General features: G+C 36.7%; 1 protein-coding gene across 1 annotated transcript in view; it reads left to right on the top strand.

Annotated features, from left to right (window-relative positions):
• LOC127967720 (contactin-associated protein-like 5) overlaps positions 1-20,603 on the top strand; it is a 76,863-nt gene that overhangs the window by 41,516 nt on the left and 14,744 nt on the right. The window contains exons 4-13 of the mRNA XM_052568359.1: positions 4,359-4,506; positions 4,840-5,043; positions 5,851-6,035; positions 7,475-7,618; positions 13,588-13,858; positions 14,306-14,455; positions 15,095-15,266; positions 15,656-15,762; positions 17,041-17,160; positions 20,284-20,484. Coding sequence (XP_052424319.1) covers positions 4,359-4,506; positions 4,840-5,043; positions 5,851-6,035; positions 7,475-7,618; positions 13,588-13,858; positions 14,306-14,455; positions 15,095-15,266; positions 15,656-15,762; positions 17,041-17,160; positions 20,284-20,484 — 1,702 coding nt within the window. The remainder of the gene's footprint in view (positions 1-4,358; positions 4,507-4,839; positions 5,044-5,850; positions 6,036-7,474; positions 7,619-13,587; positions 13,859-14,305; positions 14,456-15,094; positions 15,267-15,655; positions 15,763-17,040; positions 17,161-20,283; positions 20,485-20,603) is intronic.

The following is a 20,603-nucleotide window of genomic DNA, read 5'->3' as shown; positions in this document are numbered from 1 at the left end:
TCACACATAGAAAACATTTGGTGCATCATAAAGAGGATGATGCGACAAAGAAGACCGAAGACTAGAACTAAACCTGTATTAGACAAGAATGGGACAACATTCCTATTCCTAAACTTGAGCAACTTGTCTCCTTAGTTCCCGATACGTTCGCAGACTGTTATAAAAAGAGGAGGGGATGCCACACAGTAAACATGGCCTTGTCCCAACTTTTATAAATATATAAAGATTAGTTAAATCCATCAGGTGTATTATGCATTAGTCAGCAAGTTACATACAAGTTCTGGTTCAAACAAACTCTCATTGAAAAAATGTTATGTTATGTCTTGCACCTCAGACCTTATTTTTAAATTATTTCATTACACCAGAAAAAAAGTTCCACCAAAATGGATTTTAACTGTAGTCTTAATATTTTACATTAGTGTTATTTGGACTAAATTGTAGGCTAATCATAATTCATAGAGGAGAAAGTTAAAGTGTGTGGGGGGGGGGGGGGGGGTAGCATAAAAAGCACTATTTATTTCCTGCTGAATGACTGTGTTGATTTATGACCAGTTGATGTGGCTCCTGCACCTTGGGGTTGTGCATTATTTAGAAATACATCAAAAGGAAAATATTTGCTAGTTCATTATTAGAATAAAACTAACCCCCAAGTTGTCATTTTGAATAAACTGCAAATAGAAAATTACAACAGAGAATTGCTAAAACTCCAATGATCTCTATAACTTAACACATGAGTGCTTTTAATGTCAGGTTTTGGAGTTGGTTTCAGTGCCCTAATGTTGGCAGATCCGGCTGTCAAGATGGACGGAAGACACACTGCAGGGCTATTGTTTGAATTACTGTAGTGCCTCCCATTGACTCCAGTTGTCTTTTCTTTAGTTTGGGCTTATTGCAACATCTCTGAAATCGATTTCCACTGCTCCTATCCACCGCTGGGTTATGTTCACGTGATCCACCAGGTGTAAAGCCCTAGACTTGCACAAACCCACACGTGTACGCATTCACACAAAATCAATATATTTCATTTCAGAACTCTCTCTTATCTGTTCCTCTGTGCTTGGATTGGTAAAGAAGATTAACCTACACCTTTTCACTAAAATAATATTACTGCAAAAATGCTGTGGCAAATATGAAAGTCCCTTATCTTGTACCATAATGGTTAGCTGTCAGTTTTATATAAAAGTAATACTTGACATCCAGGATGAGCTTCTGACGAATATTTTATTTAAATGATGCTCAGCGTGCAGTGTTTTAATTGTCATCAAGTGTCTGCAGTCTCTAAATCTATAGTGTAAGTAGAATCTCTGGTGGTTTTAAAATAGTAATGAATGTAATTATAGATTTTTTTCTAATTGTTTTTTTCTAAAAAAAAATTCTCTCACAATTAAAACAAGCATTTGAGGTTGGATTGCAAATTTAATCTGCAGGAGCATGAAAAGGTCAGAGCAGCTGTGTTATGTTTTGTGCTTTAACCCTGATCTCCAAGGCTTTTCATAATGTTTCTTTTTCATTAAGTGCTTTGATGCCTTTGCTCTGCAAACCGCCCACTTTTTATCCCACATAATAAGATTTTGGTGTCCATTTAAAATCAGTGGCAATAGCTAGGAGGAGCTTTAGCATAAGTGGCTAACAGCAGCTAATGTGGCAAGGAGGATTCATCACGTTGTGACAGATTCTATTAAACTACTCTAAAAAGGTCAATCAGTACAGAAATGTGTTTATAGATATTTTCTCCCAGCCATTCTGGTATGCTGATCTGTCTCTGTCTGGCTCCAAAGTTGTTTTAGGTGTGGTCCAGCATGTATTTGTATTTCCACAGAGCTGGAGGTGACCATTTAAAATTTTGATTATGGTGAGTTAAAGCCAGCTAAAGGTATATTCAGATCATCTTACTGTTGTGAAGAATCTTTTAGCTTAAAGGGTTTGGCTGCAACATGTTTCTTTTATCTTTCCTGTCTTTTAATATTTAAAGCATTTTCTTCCATTTCTTCTTTTTTTTTTTTTGTATTCAAATATTCAAATGCTAAATGAAGAAGTAGGAATTGACCATGATCATGCACAAAAACAATATAAACTCAGAATAAGCCAGATGGGAATTTATAGCTCGAAAAGTCTTCCCAACTTTCATACCTCTGCTTTCAAATAAGGGTCGATAGCTCAAAGTTAATTGACCTCCTTTTTGAACTTTAGAAATGACACAAAATGTCAACTGTACCTTTAAAATGCTAAATAATAATGATTAAAATATTAAAAATCAATACCTGCCGTCTGTGTATTGACTCTATATTGGGATGAAAGAGCGTCACAGTGTTATACTATATTGATTGGCTTGTCCCCACTTTAGTTCAGTGCATTCAAATAGCACCACATTGGCCAAATAAAGAAAAAAGGAATTTGCTGGACAGCAATTCAGTTAGAATCCATATAAAAGTACATGGTAAACAATATTTTGCCATTTTTAAGCTTAACTTGCAGATTCGTAGGTTGATAAATTCTTTAAATACCATTAATTTTAAGGTGAATATAAAACATCCTGAGAGAAGAGATACTGATATGCAGAAGGCCTGGGATGTGTGGCTGATTTGCGCTTTTCAAGCTTTATGATAGATTGAGAACATTTTGCAGATCAGCTAATGTAATACAAATTTAAAGGGTTTGTTTAGTTTTCTTTTGTACTTTAACACAAAAGGCTTAATTAATTTAAAGTGAAACTTATTTTATATAAAGGAACTTCACTTTGCTTGCATATTAAACAAAGTACCATCGTCTTTTTTAATAGCTTTATTCAAAGCTTAAGAATTTAATTTAAGTTTCAATAAGTTATATTTACAGTGTGTTGCTTAGTCTTCTCTCCTTTGTGTATCTGACTAATGAACATCTTTGAGAAGCTGTTGTACCTGACTTCCTCTCTTTCTTTCTTCCTCTCACTTTACCCATGCTAAATTAACACATAAAACTAAGCCTATTGTTCAGTATGAGGATTAAACCCCTAGCCCTTCATCCTTGAGTTGAGGTGAATCACTTGTAAATTAAGTTTTCCTGTCGTTGCCCACTGGGATGTTGGAGAAGTTCAAAAAGCATTGTATTATTCCCTTCTTCTCTGAATAAAAAATACATATAGCATTGTTGAATTATGGATAGAATTTTTGTGTTTCACTATTTTTTTCATGGTTTGTCTCCAAAGTAAATTTATGAGCACAAAAGAGATAATACTATGGAAGATGTTGAAGAAATATCTGAAGGTATGTCAAAATTGGCTATCCATATTAAACCAATATGTAGGTCATCCAGACATGATCTTCCAGCATCCAAAATTATATTAAAGTGAGTAAGATATGTCTTTTTCCAGAGTTTCTGAAAAGGTAAAATTGTAAAGCTTTTCCTTTGAAGAAAAACCAAGGCCTTAAATTCACGGTTTGACAAAACAAAACATAATTATAATGATTAACATTTGCCAATCAGCAATGCTGACCTTTCTGGCAGAATTGTGGTATTATTTTTTTATTTCTGTATTTTAATAATTAAAAGTAGACGACCATTGATAGTCCAGTTAAGGATGTGTTCATTTACAACGCACCTCAGTCATGCTGGAAGCTTGTCACCTGTTAGTCAGAGGTTTATTCATCCTCACAGTCTGTGAGCAAGGTCTTAAAATTCACTTGGCAAACAATCCAGTTACTCTCTCCTGCAGAAAAAGAGAGAGAGAGAGATCTATAAGTTTTCTCATACTTTCCCATTGTTTCATCACACCCTTGATCTTTCATTAACTTTAATGATGCAGACAAGATGAAGGAAATTAGTTTATTCTGGTTTGTATGCTGTTGGCATGCGTTAGCTCGGTGAAAGACAAACAGACTGGCTGCCAGCTTCCAAAAATCATTTGGCAACTTCCCCCTTACCAGCTTGGGGAGTGATTTATTTCCAAGGATCCTTTAATAAAAATGACAAAACAAAACAGCCCAGCGGAGAAGAATCAGCACACAGATGAAAGACAGAGAAGGTCAGAACTCATCAAAAATCCATTTAGTCTCGATGAGCAAAGAACCAAACTCGAGAGTGGATAATTTGTGCTAATATGATGTTTGCATCGTTGGAAGCATTGTATGCTAAATGGTGTCTGCGGGCCCTGGTTAGCATGGCAGCTGTTTTGTTGAAGAGCCTTTAATAAACTGTTGCTGAACTACTGTTGAAATCACCCATTTGTTTTTACTCTACTGTTTGACCAGCATTTTGGGGAACAGCTTTGTTTGTCTTAATGGAATGTAATGGAAACGTATCCCAAAAGTTAAACTATTAAGAACTGCCTGACCAATATCAATGTGTATTTGTGTTTTGTGTGTCTGTGTGTATATTTACAGACATTTACTGGAAACAGTGACACAGACACAGTGGTCCAACACAAACTCCCTCACTCAATCAGAACTCGATATATGCGACTTCTGCCCCTTGAGGGAAGCCCCAAAGGAGGAATGGGTCTACGGTTAGAAGCCTATGGCTGCACATACAGTGAGTGATACCTTACATGAACTGAGATAAGAGTTAATGATATTTTTCTATCCCATACCACTAAACCTGATTTTCAAATAAAACTTTACTTAGCTCTTTTCCTATTAAGTTAATATATAATATATATTATAATATAACAATTTTCTAGACTTTCCACAATGCTGGTAAAAGCTGATGTACACACACCAGAAAAAGTGAGCTGCATTCAGCGCAGCTTCATTTTCAAATCAACTGGAAGTATCAGAGCACACAGATCTTGGAAGGTCAGAGAAAGTGCAGAGAGCAGAGGGTCTTCTCACATTCTCTTTGATCTCCTTTTTCTGTCCTCCTCAGAGTCTGACGTGGCTGACTTCGATGGTCGAAGTGCCTTACTCTACCGGTTCAACCAGAAGTCCACCAGCACAGTGAAAGATGTGATTTCCCTGAGATTCCGGAGCCATCAGGCAGAAGGGGTTTTGGTTCACGGAGAGGGACAGAGAGGAGATTTCCTCACTCTGGAGCTTCAGAGAGGAAGACTCGTTTTGCATCTCAATTTGGGTGAGAGAAAGAGAAGGACGGGACACAATTCAGATTGACCTTCTATCATTTTATTCACACTCATGCACAAGTGTCTCAGTGGATTAGAAAGTGAAATTAGATATTAAAGAAAAGTACCTGAGGTGTAGTGAGTTTAGATGCCTGGCTGAATTCTTTGCCTTTAAAGGGTTAGTTCATCCGAAATGAAAAATCTTGTCATTAATTACTCACCCTCTTTTCAAACCCATAAGATCTTTGTTCATGTTTGCAATTAAAATTAAGATATTTCTGATGAAATCTGAGAGCCTTCTGTTGAATATCAGTCTCTCTTATTTCCTTGTCAGTGTATTCTAGTTCAAATATTTAAGGCTGGGCCAAAAAATGTTTATATACAGTGTGCATCTTTATCTGCTTGTAAACAAGGTGCAGTGCATCCGGGTTCTACGTCATGTACGCACACAGAAGACTGACACAGAAGAGAAGAATTTGTTAAATGAAGTCATTGTTTTGTTTTTCTTTGCACACAAAAAGTGTTTAAAATTAGTCATAAAATTACGGTTGACTGATGTCACATGGACAATTTTGACAATATCAAAACAATAGCGGACATGTACGGACAATATCTTTATGGGCCTTGAACATGGTAGTTGTGTTGCTGTCTATGGAGGGTCAGAAGCTCTCATATTTCATCAAAAATATATTAATTTTATTAACCTTCCAAAAATGAAAAAAGGTCTTATGGGTTTGGAACGACATGAGGGTGAGTAATTAACGACTTTAAGTTCCTAAGTCTAGGTTCCTATTCTGTCTTTTGCTGTCCCTCTACAGATGATGCCAAGCCTCAGTCTACTGGACACTCATCTTCAGTCATGTTAGGAAGTCTAATGGATGACCATCACTGGCACTCTGTTCAAATTGAGCGCTTTAACAAACACGTCAACTTTACTGTGGATGGACACACGCAACACTTCCGCAGTCCAGGACAGGAGGACACACTGGAGATAGACTATGAGGTGAGAGCTGAGTGTAAATTATAATAAATCTGAATATAATTAATTATTTTGATTCTATAATTTATGTTATTTATTTATACAATACTGAAAATATGATGACAGGCTATCCCTAATACACCACAGACACTGACACAGCTAAATATTTAAAAATAAATAACTTCTTGTCTTAACAGAATAAGACAATAAGAAAACAATTAGATCTATTACTGTGACATGCATAAATATATCATGTTCCCTTGTTACCTGAAACCATGTTTCAAAACATTTTATTCAATCACTGCAAACTTCTGAAAACAATACAGTAATATTAATAGACATTCTGACAATTTAAAGTTACTGTTTTATTATTTTCTAATATGTTAAGAAGTAATTTATTCCAGTGATGAGAAAGCTGAATTTTTAGCATCCTTACTCCTTACTTCACATGATCCTTTAAGAAAAAATTCCAACATGCTGATACGCTGCTTTAGAAACCTTTCATATTATAATCAATGCTGGAAACAGTTGTGCTAATTAATATTTTTTTTGTGGGAACCATAATGCATCTTAAGATTTTTTGATTAGTAGACAGTTGAATGGAACGGCATTCATATGAAATAGAATATTACATTTGGTAGCATTATACACTATGCATACTGTCACTTCTGATTAATTTTAAGCAGCATTATTAATAAAATAAAAACTATTTGGGGTAGTGCAGTTGCTCAGATTGCTATCAGCCCAAGGACTTAAGTGTTTCTTTCTCATTCTCATTTTTCCCCCATTTTTATTTCCTTTTTACTTTTAGTTCTTCATTCTTTAACCTTCGTTGTATCTTGTATCCCTCCATTGTTTTTGTGTGTGTATAAGTGAGTATTTCAAACATGAGAGCACACACCCCCTGTTTTTTGTATTTTTTTTTTTTTTTACTCATTCCCTCTTTAATGATTAATGGGTTCAATACTGAATGAAAATTGATACCATTTATAATAGATTAACCTCGTTAAAAACAGCTGAAATATTTACCACTTCCCTCGCTCTCTATTTTTTTTCTTCTTCTTCTTTGTTTTTTTAAAGAGCTTCCAATCTTGACAAGGGCAGCAGAGTATATAATTTTCTTATATTGTGAGTGCCTGTTTATGATACTTTGTGCCGTTATTATCAAACTACTATTACTATAGGTTGCAGCACTCAAAATAACAACCAAAAGTGCACCTACACTACTATTAATTTTTTTTTTTCTGAAAATACAGTAATCAATTTATTGATTTGATTAAAAGCTGGGTAAAACAGTCCCCACAAAGTAGCCTTCAGGGCCATTCTTTGCATTCCTTTTCTATTCTTTGTTACTGATCTCTGGGATATGTGGTTGTTTGTGTGTGTGTGTGTGTGTGTGTGTGTGTGTGTGTGTGTGTGTGTGTGTGTGTGTGTGTGTGTGTGTTTCTGTGTCCTTATTCAAGCTCAGTTTCGGAGGAATCCCTTTGCCTGGTAAGCCTGGGACATTTCTCCATGAAAATTTTCACGGCTGCATAGAAAACCTCAACTACAATGGCGTCAGTGTTATAGACATGGCAAAAAGACGGAAGCCACAGATCTACACAGTGGTAAGTGTGAACTTTTACAAGTGCTTTTGTGACTAAATATCACATTTCTACATGCCCTTCAATTGTGAGAATTAAATGGCACCTAGTGAGATTGAAGGCCATCAAATCTCTCTGTTCACAAAGTAATGTGAGACCACAAAAACGTAAAAACTTTACATAAAAAACATAAACGTAAAAACATTTTTGCTGTAAAAAGTATGAAACATAACTTTATTCACACAGTAAGCCTTTATATCTAAAGCAATTTACAACAGTGTCACATGGCAAATTACAGTAGCTCTGTGTGTATCTAAAGTGTGTTTCTGCAGTTGTGTGAAGTTGTGTGCATCGCACCATAAAAGGGCTCTCTTTCCCTATTTAACAGGCTGTGAAGTCTCTCCTCTAGTCCATTTCTCTCTCGCTCTTTCTGGGTGGTCTAATACACTCATTACAGAAAGAAAAGAAGAGCAGTGCCACATTGTGATCTTCATTTTGTCTTTCCCTCCCTCTTGTCAGAGGCATTTTAAGATAAAGAGCTTATTTCACTACAGTACATGCTGAATTTCATGCATAGATTGAGACACTCCACATGTCACTGACTAAATAATGTTCATGCAGTGCTATAGCTATTTATTATTTATACAGTGAATTGTTGTGGTACAATATAATTTAAGGCTGCAGGATATTATAATTTTGATTATTAATTGTGTTTAGCAGCCTGTAGATTAAAACTGTATTGCCTAATCTCTATGCCGATTACACTTTCACAAAGGTCTAAGAACTTAAACTTCGATAGTTTTAATAGTAAAATAGTAAAATCGATAGTAAAAGTGATAGTTAAATTAAATACATCACTACTGCATTCATGCACACAATTGCCTTTAATGTTATGTTGTAAATGGGAAACCTTCATCATTACAGATTTTCACATTTTTCAACATTTCACAATTTTCAACTTTACACACAAATCCAAGAATTGCACATACAAAATGCAAAATGCCTCACAACTCGAAGCACTGCATTCAAAATATCACAAACACATCCCAAAAGCAAACATTTGCAAACACCTTTTTCATAATATTAATTACTGTTAGATTTTTGTGTTACATAAATAATTGTGTGTTGTGTTTTGCAAAAAGTGTTTTATGAAATAGAAAACTGAGTCAATTAGAATTAGTGTACACTAATTCTAATTAGTGTACTAATTAGAATTAGTGTATGCCCTTACAAAAAAATGTTTATTCAAGTTTGCCATTAGTATACTTCTTTTGAACTAAAAATAGGAAAGTATACTTTCAGTCTACTTTTTATGTTCTTCCCGGAAATGTGCTTTATGTACTTCTCAGAAATATACTTAAAATTATTTTTAAGTATACTTGACTTAAACTTAGAAAACTAATGTTTAAGTTTTTTTTTTTTTAAGTTTTTTTTTAAGTTTTTAAAGTATTAAAGTTTATATATACAAATTAAAATTTGTATGTATATATATATATATATATATATATATATATATATATATATATATATATATATATATATATATATATATATATATATATATGCACTATTTAACTAGCAGTTTGCTGGGACTATACTTCAGAGTGTACTAAAAATGTTACAAGTATTTGTTTAGTAAACTACCACTATACCTATAAGTTCACTTTTAGTATAGGCGCAATACAAACTAAAAACATATATGTAATTTAGTTTTATACTCAAAATTGTATACTGTTGTAATAAAAGTATACTTAAAATTATACTTTTATACACTGCAAAGTGGGTCAGTTTAGTGTATTAAAATAGTACACTTACAAATATACTACTAGTCCACTGATATTTGTATACTCACTACATAAAATATACTTAAAATTATACTTGAACTTTAAAGTATAGTATTTATTAAGCATACTTAATAAAATAAACTAAGTATACTTCTTTTTGGTAAGGTTAGTCTTGCTGATTTGGTGTGCGGTTCTGGTGTTTGTGAGTCAGAAATTGTGTGACAAGTAAAGATTTTGTGTTTAAGCAGTATGAAAAAAAAATGCTTCAGTTACCGACGTTACATTCTTTCCTTAAGATAAGGGAATGAGTTTTGTTTATAGGGTAAAATTCGCACAAACCAAACCAAACCAGCGCCATTTCATCAGAATCATTAGACTGAAGGGACATTCATCAATCCATGTGTAGCTCATAACATGGCAAGGGACCCAACGCTCGTTCCCTTATCTCAGGGAACTTAGGTTACGTCAGTAACCAGAGTGTTCCCTTTCGAACATTCGCTTCACATTGTGATTGGGCAACTAATCCAATCACACCAGGCTGTGAGCAGAAACACACTACGCCACTTTGCAAACCAACTTATGTTCAGGGCCCCTAGAGAACATGAGCCAACTGAATTCCATAGCATAGCTGAGGACTTGGGGCATAGCTATTTCCACCATAGGCAGAAATAATCAGTTTAAGCTGATAAAATCCATGCCTGAAGAACAGGGACATCGAGGCTGTCAAATCTGGCAAATGTGTAAGGATTATCCAGTGGGATATTCTTTGCTTTGTAGCTGGCAACCCCTTAGTGCGGCTTCCAAAGCAAACGAAAGCTGCTCCAACTGTCTGAACAGGCTGAAGCATTCAAGATATATTCTCAGTGGCCTGACAGGGCAAAGAACATTGGGACTCTGTTCACCATCTGCACCGGGAAGCATCAGAAGGGTAATTACCTGGGCTCTGAACAGCTTCGGAACATATCCATATTTAGGCTTGAGGATGACTTTAAAGTCGCTAGGCCCAAACTACAAACAGGAAACACTGATTGATAGTGCTTGTAACTGAACTGTAGTGGCTAGAAGAGAGGACCCTGTATGGCCCTAAGGGCTATTGACGAGTCCCACACAGGTATGGTCAGTCAGTCTTAACGATCAGATCATTTCTGACAATCAAATGACCAGCTTCGAGGGAATGATTTGCTGTGATAGCTGCCATGTAAACTTTGAGTGTTGGGGCACCCATTGTCCAACAACTCTTGTAGAAATGATAGCACGTGGATAATGTCATAAGATACAGGTTCCAGGCTTCGTGCAATAGACGAAGCTTGGACTTCGTGCAATAGGTGAGAACTGACCCTTTCTTCTTTCTTTCCGAAGGCAGTGCAGGCTTTGTGGGCTGAGTGGATGGGGCTTTCTGGTGGCTAACTGTTGCAGCACCAGAACGCTTACGTTCACAGCGGGGCCAAAGAGGCCCTTTGACTTGACAAGAGAATCTGCCATCTTCTTGGCATTCCTTATTTCAATGAGGTTCAGCCAAAGGTGGTGTTCTTATACCACCAGAGTGGTCATGGTCTTGCCAATAGCCTGAGCTGTGGCTTTCACAGAGCACAAAGCCAAATCAGTTGCTGTGTGCAGCTCTTTGAAAGAATCCTGAAGATGGCCAGACTCATCCATATCATGGAGAAGACTGCCATTGTATGCAGCGCTGATCTGGCTTGACCAGCCGCTGCATACGCCCTGCAGGGTTTGGAGTGATGTGCTGCATGGGCCTTTAATCCCAAGGCAGATAGTGGAAACAAATGAGCAGCTACTGCCTCCTCCAGAGGGAGGAGCTTGCTATAGCTGTTTTCCTCAGTGCCATCAACTGTGGTGAGAGCTGCTGAGGAGGAAGAGCTAACTCGGGCTGAATAAAGGGCACACCACATCTTGGTCAGTTCTTCGTGAACCACAGAAAAGAATGGAGTGGGCCACTGGCGGGAAGGTGGCTAATGGTCTCTCATCTAATGGTCACTCATCTAAGAGGCCATGGGCATGCTCATCTGGAGCCAACCACTTGAGACCCAGATCTTCCACCACCTTTGAGAGAACAGGGATCAGCTCGCTGTCCCGTTTCGGCCACAATGGTTGGAATGAAGGGAGGGCTTCGGGCTCGTCACCGGAAACGCACCATCCCTCAGTGTCTAATGCAGTCAAGGACATTGAGTAAGCCAAGCCACTCTCTGGAGGGTCGGGGTGTTGATCCTTTTAGAAAGCGGAAGATGGTTTTCCGACGGCATCAAGTGGGTTGAGTCTCTTTCCATCTTCTTTCTTTGGCTTCTTGCAGAGTCAGCAAAGAGATGATCCTCATCGCTGAAGGAGAAGATTCTGATGAAATGGTGCTGAAAGCCGACTTATATACATATCGGCTCTGCCTTTTCTGGCTGGCTAAAGCGACATTGGTTTGTGCAGCTACACAAACATAAACAAATCAGGCTTCAGTAACAGAGTAAACAGGAATTTACCCCATGTACAATGTAAAGTGAATTTTTGAAAAGGAACTCCATTTTCACGTTCAGTATATATATTAATATATTAATATTGGCACAGTAATGTTTATTGGCTTTCTTTAAAAACATTATTGTTATATTAACAAAATACAATATTGATTGACCCCTAAGCTGCACGTTCATATCATAAAAACTAAATAAACCAACTTCAATACATATGTATATATTGAATAAAACGTGTCCTGAGGATTTTAAACTTGCAGTTACCCTGGTTTGCAGTTAATTGTGTGCCTGTTCTATTTATGAATCTAAGATTGAATCTGATTATTTATTTTCAGATTGTTTGGGTTTGTTCTGTATGGAAATACAGTATTAATGTTATTTGTGGAGGTCTTAAATTTGATTTTAAAAAACGATTTCTTTGGTCCAAGGCTTTAAACCCTTTACTGAAGAATTTTTTGGCATGTCAATGACAAATATTCTTAGAGAGCCTCTGGTAGAATACTTACAATCTATCACGTTTTTCCTTGGTTTTGCAATGAGATTTTTGTTCACACGTTTTTCCACAAAACCTCTAACTATTTGAGACAGTATATTAATAGAAGTCTATGTGAAGTCCCCACAGTTCACAGAAACAAAGGGGTTTGTATATATGTGTACCCTTCTACCAGCACACATCTATTGCTTCAATAATTAAATTACTATGCACCATGTACCCATGTGCATTAAATAGGGAATAATTGATGATGGGCCGTTGAATAATTAGAAAAATAATGTACGCCGAAAGTGGTGATGTGGCCATGATGCAAAGCACATTTTTCTAATAATCCAATGGCCCAGAGTAAATTATTCCACTGATACTACTGTTGCCACACCTCAAGACATAAATCAGCTTATATATTTCAAGCCATTTGTCTGGTTTTAGTATTAAGAATTAATTTCTTCTCCATCTCATCCCAAAACCTCCATTGCTAATTCCAAAACGTCATTTTAGACCAAATAACAGAGACTTGAGCTGTTAAAGGCAGACTAATGCAGTTAATAACTAAGTTATATAAGAGAGAGAGAGAGAGAAATTAAGCATGTTACCTTTCTGAGCCTGTGCATCTATCTCTCAACAGTGTTTGGCAGCAGCCTCTCTACAAACAGTAAAACTTTAAGTAAATTTTCTTAACAAACAGTGCCATTGCTACCTCAATTGTGAGAAATGTCATGTTGCTAAACTATTTTACTGATAAAATTTCCAGAGTAGTGCTAACAACATTAGCATGTTTCAGTACTGTAAGTTATGTATGTGAGGGAGAGCGGGAGAGATAGAGTATGTTCTTAACACACATAATAAAACATAATTATTTAGGAAAACTTTTCTTTAACTGTCTTTTTTATCATATTGCATACTATATTCATGTCTCCGACTAGTGTTGTGGGTTTTTCTTATTGTGCTGTTTTAAGACCTTTGAAATAACAGAAATCATTTCCGAAGTGATCTGGACATGTAATGTGTTCCAGAGCTCCCTGGAACTATGTTCGCCATGCGTTTCCCTGAAAATAATTGCACACTTTAGAACATTTGTCAGCCAATCAGATTCAATTATTCAAAGGCCTGTAGTATTATATTATTTAATTGTCCCTTTTCAGTTTCTTCTACTACAACTTTTTTTTTTCATTGTCCTACAATGAAATTTTTTTCCACAAATTCATCCTTTCTTTCATTATCTTCTTCCCTCTCTTCCTTACTAAGGGTAATGTGACGTTCTCGTGCTCTGAGTCTTCCTCAGTTGCTGTGACATTCCTCAGTTCCAAGGCCAGCTTCCTGATGCTCCCTGCAGATTACATTATGGAGAGTCTCTCTGTACGACTGCAGTTCCGTACATGGAATCAGGAAGGGCTGCTGTTCTCAATCCCACTCTCTCGTGATCTGGACACCATTAACCTGCTTCTGCAGCTCAGCCAGGCTAGGCTGCTCCTCTTGCTCTCTGGAGGGCCACAAAACTCTGCTCAGGTTTTTAGCGGTAAGATGTTTATTTATGATTTCCATGCTGTGAAAAACATAGATAGAATTGTTGAATCCTGTCATATAATAGGAATTTACTGCATAATGCTGAATGTCATGTAATTTGACAAAATTTTAATTAAAAATAAAAATAAAAAGCAGAGCTGTATACTGTAGTAAATCAAAACACAGTGTGGACAAGTATCTGTGAATATTTAAGTGCAAATTGACTATTGAAATATGAATTCAGTGTGTCTCTGTTTGGCCTACTGCACAAATTCAAACACGTGTGATGCTCAAAATGGCACAGATTCCATTTGGGAATTTGTAGAGCAACAATAGTTCATCTATTACTATATTTTTGAGATTGTATACTGAATATTTGTAGATGGACATGATGAAGTGATTCAGTCACTTCATCTTTCTTTCATTCTGAGGACTGCCTCATTATTACTGTTTGTTTCAGGTCAGAATTTGAGTGATGGACAGTGGCATTCCATAGCCGTTGAGATCAAGGGACAGAAGGTTTCTTTAACAGTCAACAACCAGAACCCTGTCACTATGGAATTCAGTGGGCTAATTCAGAACATTCAAAGGACTGCCATCTTCATTGGAGGTATAGCATCAGAAATTGAAAAAGCTAGTTTATCCCGATTCTTAGAAAGAGTTGTTGGCTATATTCAAATGCAGAGATCATAACTTTTTTTTTTTTTATCTGTTATCTACAAAGCTGAGTTCTGAACCAGCCTGATGGCTGTAGGCTAAAAGTGGCTATTACCCTAAACATTTTCTTGAATGCAAGGGACAATTTTCTTCTACTTTATTAACTATAACCTCCATCAACTGAACATTCCTCATATTTCTGAATAAATTACAGGCTTGGCAAGCTGAGCATGTTCTTAGGATATTACATTTCACATGCTGTTATTTCCAAATGTCCTGCTTTTTTCTCGAAGAGTTTTTTTTTTTTTTTTTCATTCAGACAGCTCAAACCACATTCAATTATTGTAGAGGATAAATGCAGTTTCTTTAAAGCTGTTATTGGAATCTTTGATTCAAACCTGCAATGTCTTAACTAAAACCTCTAAATCTCTCATTTTGCTTACTTCGGGGACAATGAAGCTCTGCTGAGATTTTATAAGCTGCTTTGCCTGAATTTCTCAGAACAGAGGTTTTTCTTTGTGCAACTTGGTATTAGTTATGGATGTTGTTTTTGATTTAAAAGACAGTAAGTTGGGATATTTCATTATTTTAGGCTGCCCATTAGACCAGAGTGGTTTCAACTGTGAAAACCCCAACAAAGGATATCAGGGCTGCCTTCGTCTCCTTTTCATAAACAGCCATCCAGTCAACTTCCTTCAGATTCAGCAGGAAAGCCTAAGCAACTTTAGCCATATTAGCTTTGATGTCTGCAACATACAAGACAGGTCAGTTTTCCCCATTGATTTTCTTGTGTTCACAATATTTTTTTTTTTTCAAGGGTTTTTTTTTTTTTTTTTGTGATTCACTCTGTGTTTCTTGCAATAATGTATGTAGTGATCAAATATGTAATTTGGCTTATAATCAGGCCCAGATGGAATTTACATAATTTATTTTCCTTTTTTATACACATTTTGGTGGAAAACATGACAATTTATTATCTTAATCCCCTTATACTCATTACAGAATATGCTTAATAAGCTGTCTGTTGCACAAATCTGCAGGATAAGTTACATATGATGATAAAATGCTGGGATGATAATGAGAAATTTTATTGGTAATTAAGCTATTTAAAAACAGAAATGATCACTGCAGTTGAACATGTTTATCCCAACAGGTGTTTGCCCAATCTGTGTGAACACGATGGTCAATGCTTCCAGTCATGGGACCAGTTTTACTGTGACTGTTCTGGAACAGGATACACAGGAGCCACCTGCCACAACTGTGAGTTATGCAAAGCCTCAGAACAGTCTATGTCTGCATAATGACTCAGATATGAGCCTGTTTTCACTTTTTTTTTTTACATATAAAAAAATAATAATACAAATTGATAATAATACATTGTCAAAGTTATTATTTTGTATGGGCTAAAATAAATTATTTAAAATATAGTTAAAAAAAATTTAAACAGTACCTAGTAATTGTAATCTACAGGTGTCGACATAGTGTGGGATAAAGTACCCTACTAAATGTTTTATTCAATTACTTTAATTCAATTACTCAACTTTGTTGTTAGTTTCACTAAAGTTGGCAAGGTCCATCTTTCACCATATGATTGTTTTTATCATTCATATAAACTGTATTTATTATTTAAAACTGCACTTATTGGATAAGTCCATTGCTGCTTACTTTTTATCTTTAAATCATTAAGATTATTTAGAGTGTACATAATGCATTACAGCTTCAAGCCTAAGTGTCATGTAACAATGATTTGAAACTGTGCACTCACCAATTTAGCCATTTAATTTTGGCATCCGTGTCTATGATAGTATTTCGAGTAAGCTGTAATTATTTTGGCAGATATGTTTTTACAGTTCCTTGCTGTAATCAAATTTGGCGGATCAATATGTTCTCATCTGCCACCACATGCACCGTTTTATCATACACTCATGACTGTTCATGTTCACTGGAGGAGAGAGAGGCATGACAATGCCATCTGTTAGACGTATTGCTTTAAAAATGTTATATTTCCTTTTTACAAGTCTGTGCAATTCACTGCTGTGCAATTCACCGTCAGCAAAACCAAACATGCAGCAAACTAGCTCATTCTACCACACAGAGGACTTCTCTGTCATGACGATCGGTTCCAAAGTAAACAATAATTACCTCTGTTTGCTAAATGAACTGTTTGAAATGGTTATGCCATTGTTAAGAATATTAATTAAATTTAAATGAAAGAAGACTCATTTGCAGGTCAACTCTTTTTATGTGTGACTGATTTAACAGATATCTACTGTTAATGGCATTTAAGCAGAGTGCTCTGTCTGAAGTATACTGCTGAAGAGCAAACGTTGACACACAATCTATCTTATATGATTACACTTTAAACGTCAAGGCAAGAAAACAATGTTCTTGATCTTACTTTTGTGTTTACTTCCTACAGGCTCAGTATCCCTGTGCCAAGCATGCAGATGTGCCAAAATGCAAGCATTATGTAATTAAGCGCAACATAAAAACAGCAGCAGATTTATTTCCATCATTTCTATGATTCATCATTTTCAGCAATATATGAGCGATCCTGCGAGGCCTTCAGGAAAACAGGAAGCCAGTCGAGTGTGTTTACAATCAACCTTGATGGGAGCGGACCTTTAGAGCACACTCAAGTCAACTGCACCGTGGCAGGTGACTGACCCAATTATGTATACTCAGATTTGCACATTTCTCGACGTAATATACAGTGATGTTCATCATCTTTCACATTATTGAATGATGAAGCTCAAAGCTCAGCACTTTTCATTTACAAACCTGATTCAATGCATGGACAGGTGTGACCTCAGCATGTGTGGGGGACTGCCTGGAGAAATCACACATCTCATTAAGTGAGTTCAGCATCACATGCTGTCTAGTTCAGCAGGTTGGATCAGTGTTGGCCAACCTTCCTTTAGGGAGACTCCGGTGAGGCAGATCTTTTGCTGAGGCACCACACAAACATCCCTGATTCAGCTAGACAGGATCCAAGGATGTACATGATGAGTGTTACCAAGACATTTAGATATTTAGATTATTTACAGTATTAAATATATATATATATATATATATATATACTACATTTAAATATATTAAAGTTACATTTGAAAAGTGAAAAAATTGTAATATACCAAACTACTTGAACCAAAATAATTTTTTACTGATATGAATGTGAATACCATAATATAGATGCCTCATGATAAATCAGAGTAAATTATTATTTACCTGTCCATAAAAAAATGAAATAAACATAAACTATATATATATATATATATATATATATATATATATTAGGGGTGTAACGGTTCACAAAATTCACGGTTCGGTTCGATACGATACACTGATGTCACGGTTCGGTTCGGTTCGGTTCGATACGTTTTAGATACAGCAAAATGTAAAAACATCTCAACTTTTCAGAATGCCGCAAGCGCACCGCGGGTCATGTGACAAGAACCAACCAATCAGCTTCATCCTTTCCCGTAACAACGTTGAGAGCTCAGCCAAGATGAAGGAACAGCTGATCATAGTTGTATATGGATTGCAATTTTGAAATAAATTCAGTAGCAGAGCTACTGCAAGCGATTTTTAGAGCTGCAAATCCATTTATCCTTCGCTGAAATTTCCGCGTCTCATGGAGAGAGCACGTCATTGTTGCTTAGCAAAGACAGACGCCTCATGAGCGCTTCTGCCCGAGCGCTTTGGAAAGGAGGAGAAAGACGCGCTTAGCGTTTTCCATGCGTTTTTAGGCACGATATGTGAACGGCCCCTAAGGCGCTCGCTCACTCAGCACACGCTGAAGGCTCGTTGCAAAATGTCTAATGCATTTAACAGACCAGAAATATAAGATCCTAAAATAACCAACAGGTCTGGTGTTTGGGTTGGATTCCCTGTAAGCTATAGTGTCTAAATGCGTGCATGTTTCTCCTTTTTTTCGTCTTTTCCCAGATAGTACTGACGCATATATCCCAGATATTCCCGCTGTTTTTTTTTTTTTTTTTTTTTTTGTAATCCCGCTGGTGTACCCTGTCATGTTGCAGATGCGACATACCGTTGTTTTTTTATCCACCACTCTCTTGCCATCACCATTATAGCTTAAAGGGAATCCAAAGTGCACCCAAACACCAGACCTGTTGGTTATTGGAGGATCTTCTCATTTCTAGTCTGTTAAACGCATTGGCTATTTTGCAACGAGCCTTCAGCGCGTACTGAGTGAGCGAGCGCCTGCTGAGTAGCCTAACATAAACATATAAGTTGGTGTTTTTTTCTTCTTCGGGAGTGTCAGGGGCGTTGCCTGTTACGTTGTTTGGGTTATTGGGCTACCTTGTTGAACGCATATCATTATATTTCTTTCTCTCTCTTTTTTTTTTTTTTTCAAATATAATTAATTACTCCAACGAACCGTTCGGTATACATAATGCGTACCGCGTACCGAACCGAAAGCTTCGTACCGAACGGTTCAATACGAATACGCGTATCGTTACACCCCTAATATATATATATATATATATATATATATATATACATAAAACCTAAAAGACCCTAATGTACACTACTGATAACATAAATTGGACGAAACAATTTAAATAAAATATAATCATATGTGATGTGTCACCATATAATTTGAGTGTGAATTATATGATCATTTGAAAAACAATACATCTGACAGTATTTTACAAAAAAATTAAACCATTGTTGTAAAATGTAAGGTAACTAACCGTTAAACAATTAACAGGTTTTTACTGTAGCATTTTGACAGTCTTTTTCTATAAACATTACAAATATATTTTGGAACTCATATCTAGAAAAGAGCTCTTTGTAACCGGTTTTGATATATCAAGACATAGCTTCTACCAAGACATGTGGAGGCAAGCAGATGCATCCTCTATCGCTAGGAACAATGCGTTTTCTCACTTCTCCTGTCAGGTTTCATGACCAATTTCACCGACCTTGGTTTAGGCCTCTGACATTCCTCTCTGCTGCATCAGATGCTAGACTGATTTGTCTCTGTGATAAGACTTTAATACATTATATCATCATGCAGGGAAATTCAAGCCCCATTATGTCAGCAGCAGGGAGAAACGCAGGTGAAAGAAGAAAAAAGTCAAGGAGCATGTCTGCCTGCAGAGACTGGCAGCGCGTGCTAGCTGCGACTGATAGCTTCATTTTTCTTAGTTTCATAGGCAGCAGGCTTTGGCTCTGAGGTTATTGGAGCTGCAAGCTGAGCGGAGAAAAGTAAGCACTGGGAAACTGTAATACACTGTGACCACCTGCTGCATGTTGGCGCAGCTAAGTTGGCTTTATTTTACAAAGTTAGCTTTCATTGAGCTTTAGCCAGATTGCAGAGCTAGCTTTTTCACAGTGAATGCATTAAAAGATCCAAAGTCCCAATACAAATAGACCTTTTCTCTCAGGCAACGCCAACAAGCACTGGCACGAAAATCGTTTGAAACTGACCTCAATTACAGGAGCTATTAGCCATGCTAATTCTGCGAGACACCGCAAACCAGAGCCTTTGGACATCGCATTCAGCTATTTCAATTTGCATAAGGGAAGGTGCTAGCGTAGACTACCGTACCCTCATCATTTCACACTCTCCTGAATGAGTGACCTTATGTTCTCTGCTTAATATTTGCATATGACTCCATCACTCTGTTAATCTCTCATTTCCATTCGTGAGCACATAGGGTCGATTGAGTGCAGACTTGAGAGGATTGATACACGATCCGAGTCAATGGGGATTTCAGTCTTTGTTTGTATGTGTGTGTGTTTCTTGCACAGAAGATAAAGTTTGGACCGTAGTGGGCCATGATCACATGAGGCCCATCGACATTCAAGGATCTACTCCACGCAGCCCTTTCGTTCTCATCTTCAACTACACCATCTCGCCATACCATCTCCGCTCGCTCGTGACCTCCTCGGAGCACTGCCAACAGGAAGTGAGATATCGTTGCAGGAAGTCTCGGCTTTTTGACACCTGGGGTTGGTCCAGCTTTATTGCTCTAGTCTATCTTATTTTTTTCATGTACTGTAGTCCTAAAATGTTGTTTTTCTTATGAAGTGTGTGATTTATGTTACCTCAGGAATTCTAATCTTCTATA

This window comes from Carassius gibelio, chromosome B11, assembly GCF_023724105.1.
Source record: "Carassius gibelio isolate Cgi1373 ecotype wild population from Czech Republic chromosome B11, carGib1.2-hapl.c, whole genome shotgun sequence".
Taxonomy (NCBI): Eukaryota; Metazoa; Chordata; class Actinopteri; order Cypriniformes; family Cyprinidae; genus Carassius; species Carassius gibelio.
Note: the sequence above shows the minus strand (reverse complement) of the source record. Positions and strands in the feature narration are given on the sequence as shown.